Here is an 18392-nt window from a genome sequence, read left to right as displayed (position 1 = left end):
TTTTACCAAGAATGATTTTGGGTGCTGGTTTGGTGACTCAGTAGTAGAGCACCTGCCTGGCAAGTGCAAGGCCCTGAGTTCAGTCCCCAAAGAATACCTGAAAATAAAGTGAGCATCTTTTGGTGGCTGAGCTGTGAACTGAATGACTCTGGCTGTGTGTGGAACTCGTCCACTTGTAGGTTGTCTTACGCTAGGGAAATAAGAACACCCTAAGTGTAGTCTGCCTATCTTTTTGCAGACTGAAGTACCCAGAACACTTAATTCCAAAACGTGGCCTACCTCCTGCACTAGACCACAGGATCCAGCCAGGAGAGTGGCAGTGGGGCCCTGGTGTCGGGTGAAGTCAGGGCAGTGGCTGGGTCTCAGGTGTTGCATTGTGGGTCAGTGCATGCGTGTACCTGAGTGAGTCAGGAGCTGAACACCAGGAGAGCTGGGCTCAGCTTCCCTGCACCTGACGTCTGTTCTGTCACCACTCCCCGCAGAATGTTAGCCACCTCCACGCTCTGTACTTCTCTACTGTAGGCGGGCAGTTGACACAATCATGCAGCTGCCTGTGGGCTGGGACTGGGTCGTGATATGTGGGGGCACGGCTGATCACGGGGGGCTCAGCCCCAGCACCACCTCACAGTTCTGGAAACTGAGCCTTAGGTGCACAGCCCCCTCCTCTTGAGGCGCCAAGCTGTTCTGGCTGGCATGCTCCACATGTTTGAAGGAAGAGCATACCTCATGCCCAGGCCTGCTCTCTCTCAGCTCCTGGCTGGCCTTAGCCAGGGCCGAGACTTCCGTTAGAGCCTCTCAAAGACACACATCACAATGGGCGCCTTAGCGGAGAAAGGGGACAGTAGTGTGTCTCAGTGCTGTGGTTGGCAGCCCACCTCTCCTTGCCGTTTGCATACTGTGTCGGTCTCTGTGTGGTTTAGTCATGGCAGTTTTGTACAAGAACAAGATAGTAGCTACAGAGTTTTTAGCTGAGAGGAACATTAAGTTTGTGGCAAGTGTGCCCATAGTACGAAGCAACAGCTATTTAGACAGTTCTCTAGATGGCTCTGGGATGTTCTAGAAAAGCTGAATTAACTTGCTTGTTTTCATAGGACTAATAAAATTCAACAGATGGCAGATTCATCACTGGCTCATCAATCTTTTTTTTTGGCCAGTCCTGGGGCTTGGACTCAGGGCCTGAGCACTGTCCCTGGCTTCTTTTGCTCAAGGCCAGCACTCTGCCACTTGAGCCACAGCGCCACTTCTGGCCATTTTCTGTATATGTGGTGCTAGGGAATCGAACCCAGGGCCTCATATATACGAGGCCAGCACTCTTGCCACTAGGCCATATCCCCAGCCCTCATATCAATCTTTTAACTGACCTCTTCTGAAGAGGTCATTTCCCATTTGACTTAGGTTAACTTGGTTTTCTTACTTTCCTTCATTTTCTAGCAGTAGGCTGACTGCTGACTAGAAAGCATGAGAAGTATCATGGAAAGTTGCCCAGAGTGCATGCATTGATCCACCCAGGACCTTGGTGCCGACGTGGCCTTTGTGGGCCCTGGAGAATTACCATAAGAACAAGAGTGACTTTGATTTACTCAAGCGAATTGGAGACAGACCAGCTGACCTTCAAGTGCAGGAAGCTGCCACGGAGCAGCCACGGCCCCATTCCATCTGTGGTGACCCAGGATGCTAAAAGTGTCCCCCTTGAGTGCTGTGGGTGCGCTGCCCAAGTCCTGCAGAAGGGCCAGGCTTCTACATCAGCATTTGTTGAAGTTGGCCCTGGAGCCATCAGGGCTCTGGGCTGTGTGGAGTCTCTTTCCCAGGCCTGTGGCCTGCAGCTGGGATGAAGGTCTAGGCAGGAGGCCTAACCGTGGAGGATGTGACTTGTTTTCATTTCACTTTAAAGAGTTATTTCATAAGCCAGGGGCAATGGCTCATACTAGTAACCCCAGTCCTTGGGAGGCAGAAGGAGGATTCTGAGTCCCTGAAAAGCCTGGACAGAGGTAGTGGCAGAACCCTATCTTGAAAACAAAAGGATTGCTGGGGGGCTGGGGATATGGCCTAGTGGCAAGAGTGATTGCCTTGTATACATGACACCCTAGGTTCAATTCCCCGGCACCACATATACAGAAAATGGCCAGAAGTGGCGCTGTGGCTCAAGTGGCAGAGTGCTGGCCTTGAGCAAAAAGAAGCCAGGGACAGTGCTCAGGCCCTGAGTCCAAGCCCCAGGACTGGCAAAAAAAAAAAAAAAAAAAAAAAAGGATTTCTGGGTGCTGGTGGCTCATGCTGTAATCCTAGCTACTCAGGAGTCTGAGGTCTGAAGTCTGAAGTTAGCCTGGGCAGCTATGATTTAAAAAACAAAACAAAACTCTGAGATTTTTTTTTTTTTTTGCCAGTTCTGGGTTTGAACTCGGGACCTGAGCACTGTCCCTGAGCTTCTTTTGCTCAAGGCTAGCACTCTACCATTTGAGCCACAGTGCCACTTCCAGCTCTTTCTGTTTCAAACCCAGGGCTTCATGCATGGTAGGCAAGCACTTTACCACTAAGCCACATTCCCAGCTCCTCTGTGATACTGTTGTCTCCAGTTAACTAGCAGGAGGCCCACAGTGCTTCTGGAACTCTCTAAAGCTTGCTAGTTGGCATTGGTCCACATGGGTGACACTGGTTTCCTGTGACCCTGAGGCATGAATCACTTTTGAGGGACAGACGGCAGACATCATCCACCTTCTCTTCACTCAGCGCCCCAGGATGTCTCTATGAACCTCACCAAGTTGCTGTCAGTGTACCCATAGCCAGGTGATACTTCAGCCACATCCCTAGGTATCCTGGAAGCAACACTGCAAGGAGCCACCTTGCTTTTCCATTGAGCAAGTTCCAGTGGATGTGGGACTATGAGCTCCTGTATCCACTGTTCTGACAAGCTTGGAAGCAACGTTGGTATGAGAGCCTGATTCCCCTCTTCCCTCTGGCTCTTCCTCCACAATTGGCTCACGGTTCTGGGTGATCAAAGACACTGGCTTTTACTAATGCTTGCTTCACTCTTACAATGACATGGACAAAGTTAATTTGCTTTATGTTTCATTTAAAGTATTTCTCTAGGGCTGGGAAATGTGGCTTAGCAGTAGAGTGCCTGCCTAGCATGCATGAAGCCCTGGGTTCAACTCCTCAGCACCACATAAACAGAAAAAGCTGGAAGTGGTGCTATTGCTCAAGTGGTAGAGTGCTAGCCTCAAGCAAAAAGAATCCAGGGACAGTGCTTAGGCCCTGAGTTCAAGCCCCAGGAATGGAAATAAATAAATAATAAATAAATAAAGTATTTCTCTCATGCTGGGCACTGGTGGCTCATACCTGTGATCCTAACCACTCAGGAGGGTGAGATCTGAGGATTGTGGTTTGAAGCCAGCCTGGGCAGGAAAGTCTGTGAGACCCTTATCTCCAATTAATTACTAGAAAACCAGAAATGGCACTGTGGCTCAAAGTGGTAAGCACTAGCCTTGAGCAAAAAATCTCAGGGACAGAGCCCAGGACCTGAGTTCAAATCTACAATCAACAGAAACAAAAGTAAATAGAATTCTTCTATAAGGTACAAAGTTCAAGACCAGCCTTGGCAACACAGGACACTGTCCAAAATAAAGAAGACGTTTCTTTGCTTTTGTTTTCAGGTTTTTTTTCCCCACATAGGTGGGGGCTGTACAAGGCCTGTGAAGTCATTCGATATGTGACAGAACAGATAAATATGTTCCTCCTCTACTTTTGACTGCCGGCATTGATGATTTTGTAGGGGCTGTGATGGTGTCATAAATATCCAAATAGTCCTTAGCAGAAAAAAGCATGACATTTGATTCACACAGAAGCAGGTTAAAAATATCAATTCCTAAACTAAGAGCCATGGTCACCTCTAGTGGCTCCTGCCTGCTAGTGGCTACTGTGTTTCTGACAATTGCAGCCTCAGAGCCCATGTCCCTCTTGCCCCCACAGAGAGCTGTTGGAGCCTTCTGTCTCTGAAGCTATGGGGGTCACTGCGATGGGACGGCCTGTTTCTTGGCTGCCATTCCTGAAGAACTATAACCACGTGCCTTGGATCCTGAAGTGAGCCAGGTGCCCCTCCTACAAGGGTCTTCCTAGCATAGCTTTGGGTATTCTGTGATGTTCTGTTAATGACTTCCTTCTGCGCATCTATCCCTTGGGAATTAACAACAGCCTTCCTTTCTAGGTGGCCAGTGACCAGTTATCTTTGTAGAGGCTGGACAGGGACCAGGTGAGTGAGAGGTGACAAAGTATTGGCGGTAAAAGTCTTGTCCAACTTTCTCACATCCAACAGTTTATAACTTGTCTGTCTGCCTCTAGATAGATGTCTCTTGTGGCCTGGATGCTGGGCTGGGCAGTCCTCTCTGGGCTGACTCTGAGTGGCCCTGTTAAATCCTCTCTGACTTGACTGTGCAGTCCTGTTAAGGATGCTGGGTGCTTCCTTCCATATCCCTTCCCTAGGCCTGGGTGTTCTTGCTCAGCCTGGGTGGCTAAAGTCAGCTACGGAGCCAACAGAGAAGATGGGCCAGAATATCTCCGCCACTCGCCCGTGTCCTTGTGGAACCGGCTTCGGTGGGCCCCTTTCCTGTTCTTATTTGCCTTGTACAGCACTCATCCACCTGCAGGAGGGGTGACCACAGAGCCATGAGTGACGGGTCTCGTGGGCCTCAGTGCAGTCATGTCCTGGATCCTCCCTCAGTGCCCATAAAGGCCTGTCCTTGTCCCGTCAGCACGCGGGAGTTAGGCACACACAGGGGTTCCAAGTGGAGTCACAATGGCTTGCCAGCTTAAGTCATATGGGGACAGAAAGTTAGGTAACTGTCTGTGGGAAGCAGAGCCAAGCTGTTCTGACCTAGTAATTTTCGAGAAGTATCTGAGGACCAAACCCAGTATTTGTGGGACACCAAGGGTTGGGTGCCAGCTCACTTCCTCAGAGCAGGTGACTGTGTACCTGGGATGCTCCAGGAACCCTTTGCCAAACAGCAAAAGGTGGGCTCAGCAAGGCTCAGGCTGGCCGGCCGCACTCCAGTGGGGGGAGCAGGGGCTCAGCAAGGCTCAGGCTGGCCAGCCGCACTCCAGTGGGGGGAGCAGGGGCTCAGCAAGGCTCAGGCTGGCCGGCCGCACTCCAGTGGGGGGAGCAGGGGCTCAGCAAGGCTCAGGCTGGCCGGCCGCACTCCAGTGGGGGGAGCAGGGGTCTGGGTCAAGGCTCAGGCTGGCCGGCCGCACTCCAGTGGGGGGAGCAGGGGTCTGGGTCAAGGCTCAGGCTGGCCGGCCGCACTCCAGTGGGGGGAGCAGGGGCTCAGCAAGGCTCAGGCTGGCCGGCCTCACTCCAGTAGGGGGAGCAGGGGTCTGGGTCAAGGCTCAGGCTGGCCGGCCTCACTCCAGTAGGGGGAGCAGGGGTCTGGGTCAAGGCCCTGGCCTGTCAGTCTGATCACGCCCAGTATTTTTACGCCACCCTTATTGCTCATCTGTGTGGAGTGTGAACTGAAGATAGAGGGGCTATGCTCTTGGACTGCCTCTTAACTGCCCTTCCTGGAGAAGGGAGTTCTTCAAGAGGGTAGCCATGTAACTTGGATCTTGAAGTTGATTAGGTACTCTTTCTACAAAGGTCTTCCTAAGTGTAGTTTTGTGAGTACTGATATTCTTTTATTGGCTTTTTCCCCCTTGCGTCTGTTCCTTGGGAATTAATGCCGATCTCCCTTTACAGGTGGCCAGCAGACACCGTGAACCTGTCCCTGCAGCCCTTCCATCCCAGTTACTGGGACCTACTTACATGTTTCTTTCCTCTCTTTGTTGGTCACCATGGGTCTGTTCGCCATCGTAACTCAAAGCTCACTTGTGCAGCCGGGCACATGAGGCAGGATGAGTCTACCCGAGGTTGGAGGGCCTGGAAAGTCCTTGAGTGGCTAGGCAAAAAGTGGCGTTAGAGGCCATCAGTTGCTTGCCTTTGTTCTCTGAGGCAGGATCCAGTGGTACGGTGTCTTGGGGAGTCATGCAAAGCTGCATTGTGGCGATGTCTGGTGCTCTTGGCCAACAGAATTTGGTTGATTTTTGAAAACAATTTTAAATTTTAGACATGTTCCAAGAGAAATGAGTTTGTGGTGGAGTTAAAGGAAAAGGATGCAGAAAACATAGTGGCTGTGTTTCATTGGTACATCTGACATTATTTCTTCTAAAACAGCATAGATACCCAACATGTGAATCTCGAGTGGGCTCTTTAGAAGTTTTGTCTCCCATACTTGGTTCAATTTTTTTTTTTTTCCAGTCCTGGGGCTTGGACTCAGGGCCTGCGCACTGTCCCTGGCTTCTTTTGCTCAAGGCTAGCACTCTGCCACTTGAGCCACAGCGCCACGTCTGGCCGTTTTCCATATATGTGGTGCTGGGGAATTGAACCCAGGGCTTCATGTATACGAGGCAGGCTCTCTTGCCACTAAGTCATATTCCCAGCCCGGTTTAATTTTTTTTATTGAAGAATTTCATTAAAACATTGTGGTTCAAGAATTGGCTTTTCAGGACTTGGAATATGGCCCAGTGGTTGAATGCTTGCCTCGTATACAAGAAGCCCATTCCTCAGCACCACATATATCGAAGAAGGCCAGAAGTGGCGCTGTGGCTCCAGTGGTAGAGTGCTAGTCTTGAGCAGAAAGAAGCCAGGGACAGTGCTCAGGCCCTAAGTTCAAGGCCCAGGACTGGCAAAAAAAAAAAAAAAGTGTATCTTTGAATCTTTCTTGAAAACATAATTTCAATCATAAAAGACAGTTGTGTAGGTCCATCTGCTCCCAGAGACAGAACAAGCAGCACAGAAACGTAGTCCTCGCAGTCTTCAGGAGATGATGTTATTCTGAACTGCCTCCTCGTTTCCATCCACCTGTTGGGCATCTCATGGGAGGTTACCACATGTGCTAAATACCAACATCCAGCGCATGGACCCGCCAGGAGTGATGGCAGACACTGCTGCTAGGAGATGGGCTCAGGAGGTCTAGAGCTAACATAGTCAAAGAAATGGACATGATAGATGAAAAAAGGTGGAGGATTTCAGGAGGAATCTGAAGGAGAATCAAGCAGACTTTTTGGACCTAAAAATATATCTGAAATTAAGAATTCAGTGGATAGCTTGAGAGCAGTGTGGACATGTCAGAAGGCGACAGAAGGTAGGCTGGTGAGCTGGAGCAGATGGCAGGAGAATTTTGTGCTAAAAACACAGAAGCAGGAAAAGAATGGGAGTTAAGCAAAAAGACATGGCTAATGTATGTGTGCTGGGTTTTCCAAAAGGGAAAAGAGAAGAGGCAGAGGCAGTAGTGGAAGAGACAGCAGCTCAGAATTTTTCACAACCAACAAAGGATTTCAGTGCCTCCAAAAGCTCAGTGAAGGCTGGGAATGTGTCTTAGTGGTAGGGTGCTTGCATGCATGAATCCCTCAGTTTGATTCCTCAGCACCACATAAACAGAAAAAGGCAGAAGTGATGCTATGGCTTAAGTGGTGGAGTGCTAGCCTTGAGCTCGGAGAGGCTCAGGAACAGTGCATAGGCTCTGTGTGCGCACACACACACACCAAACAGAAAACAACACCTAGGTACATCATGGCCAAACTTAAAAAGCCTAAGACAAAAAGAAGAATCCTAAAAGCAGCCACAGAAGAGGGGCCACCGATGGCTGTGCTGCCCACAGGAGCCTCCAGTGGGAGGCGGCGCTGCCTGCTGGAGTGCCCCAGCTGCAGGCAGGCCCAGGCAGCGAGGAGGAACGCGCAGTGGAGGAGAGCCAGAGGGGCCCGCCTTGGGGGTCGTAGAACTGAAGAAAGGAAGTGATGGACAGGTTGTGCAAATCAGCTGCAAGTTTCCTAGAGTTTGACATAAAAACTAAAGGCGCAGGTTACCCATGGCGTTGAGCTGTTGACTGCATTCTCCGAGCACTCACAGTAAACGTGGACTGGTCGAATATGTAGAGCCTTCATGATGAGAAGAACAGTGATGGCTGATTAACTTGAAAGAGGGAAAGAAAGGGGGGGGGGGGGCGGTTAAGGAACAGAAAATATGAAGGACAAATAGGAAAAATATGTACCTTAAGCCTGGTTCTTTCATAACTACATGACATGCTCCAGCTGCCCCCTCAGGAGGTGGAAGCAAGCTAACCTGGCTTACATGAAAACACCTTGTCTCTAAAGAAAACCAGTAAAAGCCGGATGTGACGGTGCATACCCACCTGACAGCCCAGCCACAAGGGAGGCATCAATAGGATTGAATTCTAAGCTAGCCCTGGAGTAATGATGGCTCACGTGGTAGAATGCCTGCCTGGCAAATGGGTGAGGCCTAAGTTCAAGTCCCAGTGAAGTTCAGACTTTCATCTTTTCCTGTAGCTGGCCAGTGGCAGGGAGTTGCAGCTCCATCAGCCACGATTTCCAGGGCAAACAACCATTATTGGACTACACACTGTTGCTTAGCTGTAGTGTCTCGTAGGTTAGGCACACTGAATGCTTTGTGTACTTGAAGAGTGCAGTCCCTTTGTACGTTGGATGTCTGTACTTTGCCTCTAGATTTGAGAGTGAGAGCATGCTGTCCACATGACCACGTATATCCAGTGCTGCTGAAAGTTCTAGATGAGGCTAAGTGGTATGAGAAGCCCCCTGAAATCTTGTGCTAGGCCTGTCCCTTGTCCCAAACCAGGCCCTCTATTCATCCTCAGCAGTATAATAAAGAAGTCAAAGGACTAGAAATGGTGGTGTGTGCCTGTAATCCCAGCACTCATGAAATTGAAGCAGGGGGATCATAAGTTTGAGGCCAGCTTGGGGGAGTGGGGATGGGGGGGGGGTTCCAATACTGCTCGGCCTTGGCCCAGCCTATGGGGAGAGGGGAAGAGACAGGTAGAGCTTTATTAGGTGTCTGTAGGAAGAACCAGTCTAAGGGTAAGCAGGTTTAATTCTGAATCGTTTTACCCTGGGGACTGCCCAGGCTGCTGGTACCTGCCTGGGAAATTGAGGCAGGGTCCCATGGTCCTGCAACCCCCTGGGAGTGAGGAAATTGGCTGGTTGGTCACACACAAAAGATGTGCTGGTAGGCCTGTCACTTCCTCTAGGGCCTGGCCAGCCCTGGGAAAGCCAAATCCAGAGGAATGAAGGCCACGCGTGATCCCGAGTGGGGAGAGTAGATGCAGGGCACTGGGCCGCCGCGTGGAGGCTCTGGGGCGGGCAGCCTGGGCCGTGGAGGGCCGGCCTGCTGCGGGGCGTGCAGACACCCGCCATCCTGTTGGGGTCATTTCAGCACATGACACCGAGCAAGCTGGACATCCTGGACGTCCTGGAGGAAAGTTGATCGTGAGCCTTTCTGTGTCACTGTGAGGGGACCGAGGAAGAGCTGCGGGGCAGGGGGGACTGGCGTCAGGGACGACGTGCCTCGTGTGGGAGCGCCTGGCCACGTGTGGATTGCTGGGTGGTGTGCTCACAGTCCTGTCACGCTCAGCCAGTCATCGAGCTCCGTACTTCAGGTAGGATGCTGCCAACCTCGGCATCCTGCTTGCCTTGTTTGACCCAACAACACTGGATTCCTGGCACCTTGGCTCAGATTTAGCACACACCGAGAGACCGCCTGTTTCAACGTAATGATCCTTTGTGTTTTTCAGTTTATGTGAATTACTCTTTTATTGTGGATTGTTTTGTGTGCCAGTACTGGGACTTGAACTCAAGACCTCATACTTTTGCTTGACCTTTCACTCGTGTCTGGTGCTCCCCTATTGAGCCACACCTCCAGTTCTACCTTTTTGCTGGTTAATAGGAGATAAGGGTCTTGGATTTGTCTGCTTGGGATGGCTTTGTGGTAACTGTGATCCTTAAATCTCAGTTTCTTCAGTAGCCAGGGTTACAGGTGTGAGCCACTGGTTGCTCGTCTTCATGGGGGTTTAAAAGACTCTTAGTGGGCTGGGAATGTGGCCTAGTGGTAGAGTGCTTACCTAGCATGCACGAAGCCCTGGGTTCGATTCCTCAGCACCACATACACAGAAAACGTCAGAAGGGGCGCTGTGGCTCAAGTGGCAGAGTGCTAGCCTCGAGCAAAAAGAAGCCAAGGGCAGTGCTCAGGCCCTGAGTCCAAGGCCCAGGACTGGAAAAATAAAATTTTAAAAAGGACTGACTCAGTGTTTACGAGACGAATTGTATGCCTTCGTCACTGGTGCTGCTGTAAGAAAAGCAGACTGGGGTCTGCTGGTTTGTTTTTGGAGATAGTCTTGCTGTGTAGCCCAGAATGGCCTCTAACTCATGATTCTCCAATCCCAATATTCTCCAACCTGTGATTTCAGGTGTGCACCACCAACAAGAATTGTTTTAAGAAGTGTATGCTGGTGGCTCACACCTGTAATCCCAGCTACTCAGGAGGCTGAGATCTGATAATCGAGATTTTGAAGCCGGCCCAGGCAGGAAATTCTGTGAGACTCTTATCTCCAATTAGCCACCAAAAAGCTGGAAGCAGATGTGTGACGTAGGTGCTAGAGTGCTGGCCTGGAGCACAAAAGCTCAGGGATATCGCCCAGGCCCAGAGTTAAAGTCCCAGGACCAGTGCACATGCATGCACGTGCACACGTGCGTGCACACACACACAGATAAAATGATGTGAAAGCTACTTTCCTTGTTCTTGTTTCCCAGTTGAGAGTGGCCCTTTGCTGTTAGGTGTAAAAGCCTGGAGTCCAGGAAGCACAGGGCTGAAAAGGGCTGTGTGGTAGGAGAGAGCAGAACAAGGAGTGGTACTTTAAGGTCTGGTGTGGGTGCTGAGTGGAAGAGCTCAAGTGTTTCCTGATACTGGGCTTGAACTTAGGACCTTGAGCTCTCTCTTGGCTTTTTCACTCGCAGTTGGCCCTATGAGCTTTTAAGCTCTGCCTCCAGTTCTGGCTTTCTGCTGGTTATTTGGAGATCCGTGTTTGGGATTTGTCTGCGTGCCCGGGCTGGCTTTGAACGTTGGTCCTCAGATCTCAGCCTCCTCCTGAGTCTCTAGAATGGTAGATGTGAACCACTGGCGGCTTCAGGTTGTTCCCTCTGGGGAGACGTCGGGTGTGGGTGGGAAACGGTTGGACAGCTGTGTGTCACTTGTCACCTGCCGTGAGTGCCCCACTCGTGACGTGCCCTTTCACTCTCACCTAGCGGGGGCACCCAGCGTGAGCGCCCAGGCAGGCGCCAGCCTCCCTGGGGAGCCTGCTCTTGGTGCTCGCTGAGCTGCGCCCATCTCCAGGAGGCCTGCCCCCGGCAGGGCCCTGAGTGGCGCTGGGGCTGACCACAGGAGCTGCCGGCGGCCACAGCAGTGCGCAGGTTCTTTCAGCAAGGCAGATGTGGTCGGGGACCCCAGCAGTTCAAAACTAGAAATGTCTTCTAACAAGTTATGTTATATCCAGACATTTAAGCTACAGTTTGAATAATATTCTATACCATGTACATGTTAGGATTCTAGGTTTGTTTGTTTGTGGTTTGGTGCCAGTACTTGAATTCACTGCCTTGATAGGGTGGGGTTTTATCTCTCTCCTTCCTATCATGTCTGACCTGCCCTGGGCCTTGCTCTACTTGCATAGTCCATGGGGTCCGAGGGCGTGGGCGGGGCTGACCGTGGGGTCCGAGGGCGTGGGCGGGGCTGACCGTGGGGTCCGAGGGCGTGGGCAAGGCTGACCGTGGGGTCTGAGGGCGTGGGCAGGGCTGACCGTGGGGTCTGAGGGCGTGGGCGGGGCTGACCGTGGGGTCTGAGGGTGTGGGCGGGGCTGACCGTGGGGTCTGAGGGTGTGGGCAAGGCTGACCGTGGGGTCCGAGGGCGTGGGCAGGGCTGACCGTGGGGTCTGAGTGTGTCAGGAGGGCTGACCATGGGGTTGACCGTGGGGTCTGAGGGCATGGGCGGGGCTGACCGTGGGGTCTGAGGGTGTGGGCGGGGCTGACCGTGGGGTCTGAGGGCATGGGCGGGGCTGACCGTGGGGTCTGAGTGTGTCAGGAGGGCTGACCATGGGGTTGACTGTGGGGTCTGAGTGTGTCAGGAGGGCTGACCATGGGGTTGACCGTGGGGTCTGAGTGTGTCAGGAGGGCTGACCATGGGGTTGACCGTGGGGTCTGAGGGCGTGGGCGGGGCCGACCGTGGGGTCTGAGGGTGCAGTGGGGGTGGGGTCTGGCCAGGGGTGAAATTTGGCCTCCCTGTGGCTCAAGCCCACTTTGACGTGTCTCCCGCTTGTCCTCCGTGCGGCGATGGCTGACGCTGAGGGGTTCCCCTCCCGCTGAGTCGTGCCCCGCGGGGCGGGGGGAGCCCGGCGGAGACAGAGAGAAGGTTCCCTGCCACGTCGTCTGACGCCTCTGCCTCTGTCTTTCAGTGAACGAATTCACGGTCATCAGGAAGAAGTTCAAGTGCCCGTACTGCAGCTTCTCTGCCATGCACCAGTGCATCCTCAAGCGCCACATGCGCTCCCACACCGGGGAGCGGCCCTACCCCTGCGAGATCTGCGGCAAGAAGTTCACTCGCCGCGAGCACATGAAGCGGCACACGCTGGTGAGTGGGGGCAGCGCGGGGGGCAGCCCCTGGGGGCAGAGGTGGGCAGCGCCGGGGGCAGCGCGGGGAGGCAGCGCCGGGGGCAGCGCGGGGGGGGGGGCCGTGCAGGGGACATCTCAGGCTCTGGCATTCAGCCTTGAGGGAGGGGGAGGGGGAGGGCGGCAGCCTGGTTACCTGCAGCTCTCTGACGGTAGTGGTTGCCAGGGCTGCCTGCCAGGGCACGTTTGGGGCAAGAGGGTTTTGAGGCATGCCCTTTATCATTCTGAGAACAGAACGGCCCCAGTGGCCAGGTCTCAACCCCTGTGGAGTCTGTGCAGTCCCCCTCTGCGCCAGTCAGTGTGCTTTGCATACGTGGGCTCTGTCACCCCATAGGAGTCCACCGCGCGCACTCCCCACAGTGGCGACAGTCCCGCCCTGCTTGTGTCCTGTGGCCCAGGGGCTGTTGGTAAAGCGCCCCCAGCCTGGTTCCAGCCTTGAAGGGCTCCTGGGCAGACCTCATGGATGGCATCTGAGCCATACCTCCACTTTGGGGTTGTTGTTTTGCTTTTTTTTCCAGTCCTGGGGCTTGGACTCAGGGCCTGAGCACGATCCCTGGCTTCTTTTTGCTCAAGGCCAGCACTCTGCCACTTGAGCCACAGCGCCACTTCCAGCTTTTTCTGTTTATGCGGTGCTGAGTAATGGAACCCGGGGCTTCCTACACGCTAGGCAAGCGCTCTACCTCTAAGTCACATTCCCAGCCCCACCACTTTTGGCTTTTTGCTAGTTAGCGGTAGGAGTTTCTCAGATTTGTCTGCCTGGGTCGGTTTTTGAATTGGGATCCTCAGATCTCAGCCTCCAGAATAGCTGTGATTATAGGTGTGAGCACCAGGGCCCAGTCCAGTGGCTGCTGTGCTGGGGCTAGCTGCCGCTCCAGAGCCTCTCCTCCCAGGGGCTTCTTAGCAACAGGTTGTCATGGCACCCTGCCTTCTCCCCTCTTGCTTCCTTCCGGAGCATGTTTTAGTTAAGCCAGTGACTGCCCCACCATCTGGCCCTGGTGAGAGATTCTGAAAGCAGCCCCATTCTCTCTAGGGGTGCAGCAGAGTCCCCAGCTCATGTAGAGTCCCTATGGCCTCCCACATAGCTGAAGGTCACAGACACCATCACGCCTAGCTTATTGATTGAGATGGGGGTCTCATTAACCTTTTGTCAGGCTTGCCTTGAACCGTGACCTCTTGATCTTCACCTCCTGAGTAGCTGGGATTACAGGTGTCAGCTGCCACACCCAGCCCCCCTTTACTCCCAGTCTTTGGCTCCCTCGCTGCCCCGTCCATCACGACGTATGCTGGACAAGTTCCAGTTGCTGCTTGCAGCCACAACGAGGGCAACAGCGCTTCCAGCCCAGCCTGTTCACCCAGGCAAGCGGCGTTATCTTTCTCAATGGGGCCTCTGTCTGGGCAGCCAGCCCAGCTCCCTCTGCCCTGTGTAGGGTGAGTGGCGAGGCGTGGGAGCAGCCGTGCGCCCCAGGGTACTGGAGGGGAGCGATAGGGCAGTGAGGGGGGAGCCACAGGCCGGGGGGTGCGCTCTGGTGGGTCGCCTGGGCAAGTGTGTACCGCGACCTGGCCCAGCTAGAGGCTCGTGGGGCTCTCTCCTGCGCTAGTGCCCGGCCTCCCTCGGGTGAGGACTGCAAGGCTTTGCTCAGGTGCTTCCTGCAATCCTGCTCATGCGGGCTGAGCAGGACCCCAAGGCTGGGGCTCGGGAACCTGAGATCTGTCACCCCAAGGCTTGCCGAGGGCCTTCGTTCCTCCTATGCTTGCTTAGGGCCCTGGCACAGACTGCTGGCCAGAGGCCCTGACCCTCTGCTGCCCGCCCTGTCCCCCAGGTCCACAGTAAGGACAAGAAGTATGTGTGCAAGGTGTGCAGCCGTGTGTTCATGTCCGCCGCCAGCGTGGGCATCAAGCACGGCTCGCGGCGCCACGGCGTGTGCACCGACTGTGCTGGCCGGGGCGTGGCCATGCCCCTGGACCACGGCGGCGGCGAGGCTTCCCCAGAGCCACTTTTTGCTGGCGAAGGGCCCTACCTGGAGGACCCAGATGACCCACGTGGAGAGGGTGAGGAGGAGCTGGGAGAGGAGGAGGAGGAGGAGGTGGCCAAGTGGAAAGGTGACGTGGGCCTGGCCCATGAGGACGCGCTGCTGGGCGAGGACAAGGAAGATGAAGACTCCCCCCAGGGGCCCCGAAGCCCCTCTGGGGACCCTGACAAGGACTTTGCCTGGATCTCCTAGGGGCCTCTCCGGCCGGAAAGGCGGCTGGTGGCTGCCTTGTTTCGTCCACCCGTGTGTGTGTCTTGTGGGTCTTTACTCACCTGGGGGGGGCAGGGCAGGCCCTCCCCTGCCCCGAATACCCCACTGAGTGGGAGCCCTGGGGCTTTGGCAGGGGTGTGGAATAGATGTGGGCACCGGGAGGGGCTGCGCTCCCACCCATGCCCACAGGTGTGTGCAGTGTGCGGGCGGGGCTGGGCCCGGGCATGCACTTGAGGGTGTCAAGCCCTCTGCTGCCTGCTTGGTGAGGGATGCAAGATGGCTCTGTGGACAGGTCACAGTGAAGGCAGTTCTGCAGGCCACTGCTCCCAGCAGATGTCGAGTTTTGCGTATACCTGAGCTGTGTCTGCCTGCAGCACTGCCCACGCGGCTCCGCTCCCAGCCGGCGAGGTAGCTCTGTCCCCGCCTCACCAGTGGCCCCTTCTCAGCTCCTGCCACCAGGTCCAGTGCAGAGTCCTGTGATCTTTTTACCTCCACGCTTTGGTGCTTAACACAAAATGGCTGCAGATTCCCACCTGAGGAGGCCCAGCTGCAGGTGCTATCTCTGGTGGAAGCAGCCCAGCCCCCAGCCAACAGGGTGAGGGGCTGCAGCCCTCCAGAAGGGTCCTGTGCCCCCAGGTCAGACCCCCGTGGGTTCCAGTGGGTGGGCCTTAGCGCTTCATCCTCCAAGCACCTCTCGTCCACCCTGGGCACCAGCTAACTCCGGGCTCTGCCCTGGTTGCTGCTAACACTGGAGGAGAACGTTCCCGCTGCAGGTGCCACCAACACCTCCCTACCTGGGTAACCAGATTTCCAAGTAGTCAGAGGCTAGTGGAGTAGTTACGGAAAATTATTTTGTTTGGTATTATTTTTCACGTGACAAACGATATAGGGTTGTTTCCTTTAGCTCCTGTAGCTCACTGTCAAGTCTTCTTGCTGTATTTATAAAGGCGCTCACCCCACCTTCATTCTTCCCGAGTGAAACAGTGAAGGCCCACGTGCATCTTCCGCCCTGCGTGTCTGGGACCCCGAGGCGGGCTGCTTGCCCAGGCTGTAGGCCCCCCTGCCCCTCCTTCAGGCTGTGTCTGGCCGGGCTGTGGAGACACCCCACCCCTCCACCTCACAGGGCTCCTCAGGCTGCTGCTGGCACGGGATGGAGACCAGCTTTGCTTTTCTTTTTCAGACTGTAAGCCAAATGACTTTTACCAACTTTTTTACTGTGTCACATGTGTTCTCTTAGGCAAGGAAAGGAAAAGGCCCCATGGCTGTGTCCAGTGCCGTCTCCCTGAGCACCAGCCGCCCTGGGGGCTGCCCCGTCTGGATGTAGCTGATAAGGTGCTGTCCTTGTGGTCTGTGCCATGGGGAAGAACCGGGGCTCTTATTTAAAAATAAAGTCAGCCACTGTTTCCCCCAATATCGGAAAGCACTCTGGACAGCTTGCCTATACATCCTCAGGGGTGCTGTGAGCTCCTTGGAGCCAGAACTTCAGGATGCCCTGCTCGCCGCCCACTCAGTGGGTGCTCTGGGGGCTACTCCCCAGTAGGGCAGCAAAGCTAACCCAACAAAGCTCCGGGCTGGCTCCCTCCAGCCTTGCCAGACCCTCTTGAGGGCTCTCAGAACTTTCTACCCTTCTCCCACTTTTTAAATGCCTTTTCTAAACACTTACTTTCTTATAAAATGCATTTGGAAACCAGGCCTTTGCTACCAGTGTCTAGATTTTCTACCTGTCCCGCCTAGGACCTCCGGGCCGCCTCCCAGGCCCCTCAGCCTCTGCTCTCAGGATGTCTGCCCTCTGTGGGCTCTGCTCTGGCTTCCTTCCTGGGGGTTCTCTGCTGCTGCCACAGGGCAGTTCCTTGAAACCAATACTGTACTGGAAACCCAAGGGCCAAATCCCTGCCCCACCACCTTCCCCAGGTGCTTGCTATGCGAAAGGCTTTGTTCTAACTCAGTTTGCTACTGGAGAGTATGAAATTCAGAGACCCAGATGAATACATCCATCTCAGGAGTCAAGAGAGAAAAGTATGTAATGAAGGGGTTTGTTTGTTTTTTTACGTGACTGATTTTTTTTAAATCAATGTTCAAACTAATAAATATTTTTTTATGAAGAGGAAAAATGTGTAGATTACATTTCACATTTTGTATTTTTTTTTCCTGTGTCTGCGTATTTTGGTGTGACACCAAATGGAGAATGTGGTCCACAGGGAGGGTGGAGGGTAGGGAAACCACAGGCCTTTTCTACTGAGCCCTGGGTCCTGACCAGATTGTAGATGTGAACTCTCTGGGTTTTGGGAAACAGGACACTGCCAGGACTCGACAGGGACCTGAATCAGAAAACACAGCTTTGCTTCCAACTTTGCACATCTTCCTTTAAAAAAAACTGAGAAAAATGCAAAAACTGGAATTTTTTGCAATATTATGAAAGATAATCTTACTTTGGCTCATTCTGTGACATGTGCAACTCTTAAGAAAGCCATATTTAATGGTGGTTGTCTTTTGTTCTTAGACCCTGTGTTGTGTTTTGTATGTAGCCCTTTTAGAACCGCTGTAGTGAGGGTGCTGCGCGTGCTTTTCTGAAATATTTATTTTTTCAACATGCTTTCAACCTGTCAAAAATAGAATAGATAAAAAGGTCAGTGTTTGAAGATTGTTGATTTTCTCTGGAGATAATCTATATTATATTGACTTTATATTAATTATTATAAACCTGTGTTTGTACTGAAGATGTGTTTAATATTTGGGGGAGGAGGTTTTTCGTAATCAGTTGGTGGGAAATCACAGCTCTGTCCTTCTGCGTCTCTGTAGCCACGGGACAGGTAAGCATTACCTTCTCCAGTGGATCTTGAGGTTTCTTGTCTGCCTCCTGTGTTCCAGGCTGCCTGTGGGTTTCCTTTCTGTGATGGGATTAGCATAGACATTCTTGCAAATGATTGCTTTCAATAAATCCGGAAATGGCTGCTCCAAGCAGACGCCTCCTGTGTGTTTCACAGTGCCTTTCCGTGGCCTTGCCCTGGTGGGGGTGACTAGAGGGTGGCCCCTCAGACCCTGGGGCTCATCACTGGCTGCCCACCACCCCTGCCCAGCAGAGAGTCTTGGACCTTGTCATTACCCTGAGGAGGCAGACTCAGCTCCTGGGGAAAAAAATAAATAACCACCCCCTCTCAACTTTTAGTTGTTCTCCTTGCCTGATACAGTCCAGACATGAAGACACAAGTTTCACAAATGAGTTGAGATGTTAGCCCGCTCCTCAGGGTGACTCTATAGACTGGCCTAGAGCGGGTCCCATCAACACCCTTGCAAGTGTGTGGGCAGTGGCTGGCTGCCCCAGGGCCAAGGGGACAGTGGCGTGTGGTTTGCTTTTGGTGGTTCACACCTGGAATCCTAGCTTCTCAGGCTGAGATCTGAGGACTGAGGTTCAAAGTCAGCTGGGGCCAGAGTCTGTGAGGCTCATATCTTCAATCAACCCCCAGAAAACCGGAAGTGGAGCTGTGGCTCAAAGTGGTAGGGCACGAGCGTTGAGTGAAAAAAGCTCAAGGACAGCACCTAGACCCTGAGTTCAAGCCCCACAACCACAAAGAAAAAAAGAAAAGAAAAGAAAAAGGCTGGTTCCCTTAG

At 53.4% G+C, this 18392-nt stretch overlaps 1 protein-coding gene across 4 annotated transcripts in view; it reads left to right on the top strand.

Moving 5' to 3' along the window:
- Positions 1-17807, top strand: part of Zbtb46 (zinc finger and BTB domain containing 46) — a 42636-nt gene extending 24829 nt beyond the window's left edge. For all 4 annotated transcript variants that reach the window (XM_048349755.1, XM_048349754.1, XM_048349756.1 and 1 more), the window contains 2 exons: positions 12330-12505; positions 14364-17807. In XM_048349755.1, coding sequence (XP_048205712.1) covers positions 12330-12505; positions 14364-14765 — 578 coding nt within the window. In that variant the 3' untranslated portion in view covers positions 14766-17807. The remainder of the gene's footprint in view (positions 1-12329; positions 12506-14363) is intronic.
- The last annotated feature ends 585 nt before the right edge of the window (positions 17808-18392 follow it).

This window comes from Perognathus longimembris, chromosome 6 (genome assembly GCF_023159225.1).
Source record: "Perognathus longimembris pacificus isolate PPM17 chromosome 6, ASM2315922v1, whole genome shotgun sequence".
In the NCBI taxonomy this organism is placed as follows: Eukaryota; Metazoa; Chordata; class Mammalia; order Rodentia; family Heteromyidae; genus Perognathus; species Perognathus longimembris.
Note: the sequence above shows the minus strand (reverse complement) of the source record. Positions and strands in the feature narration are given on the sequence as shown.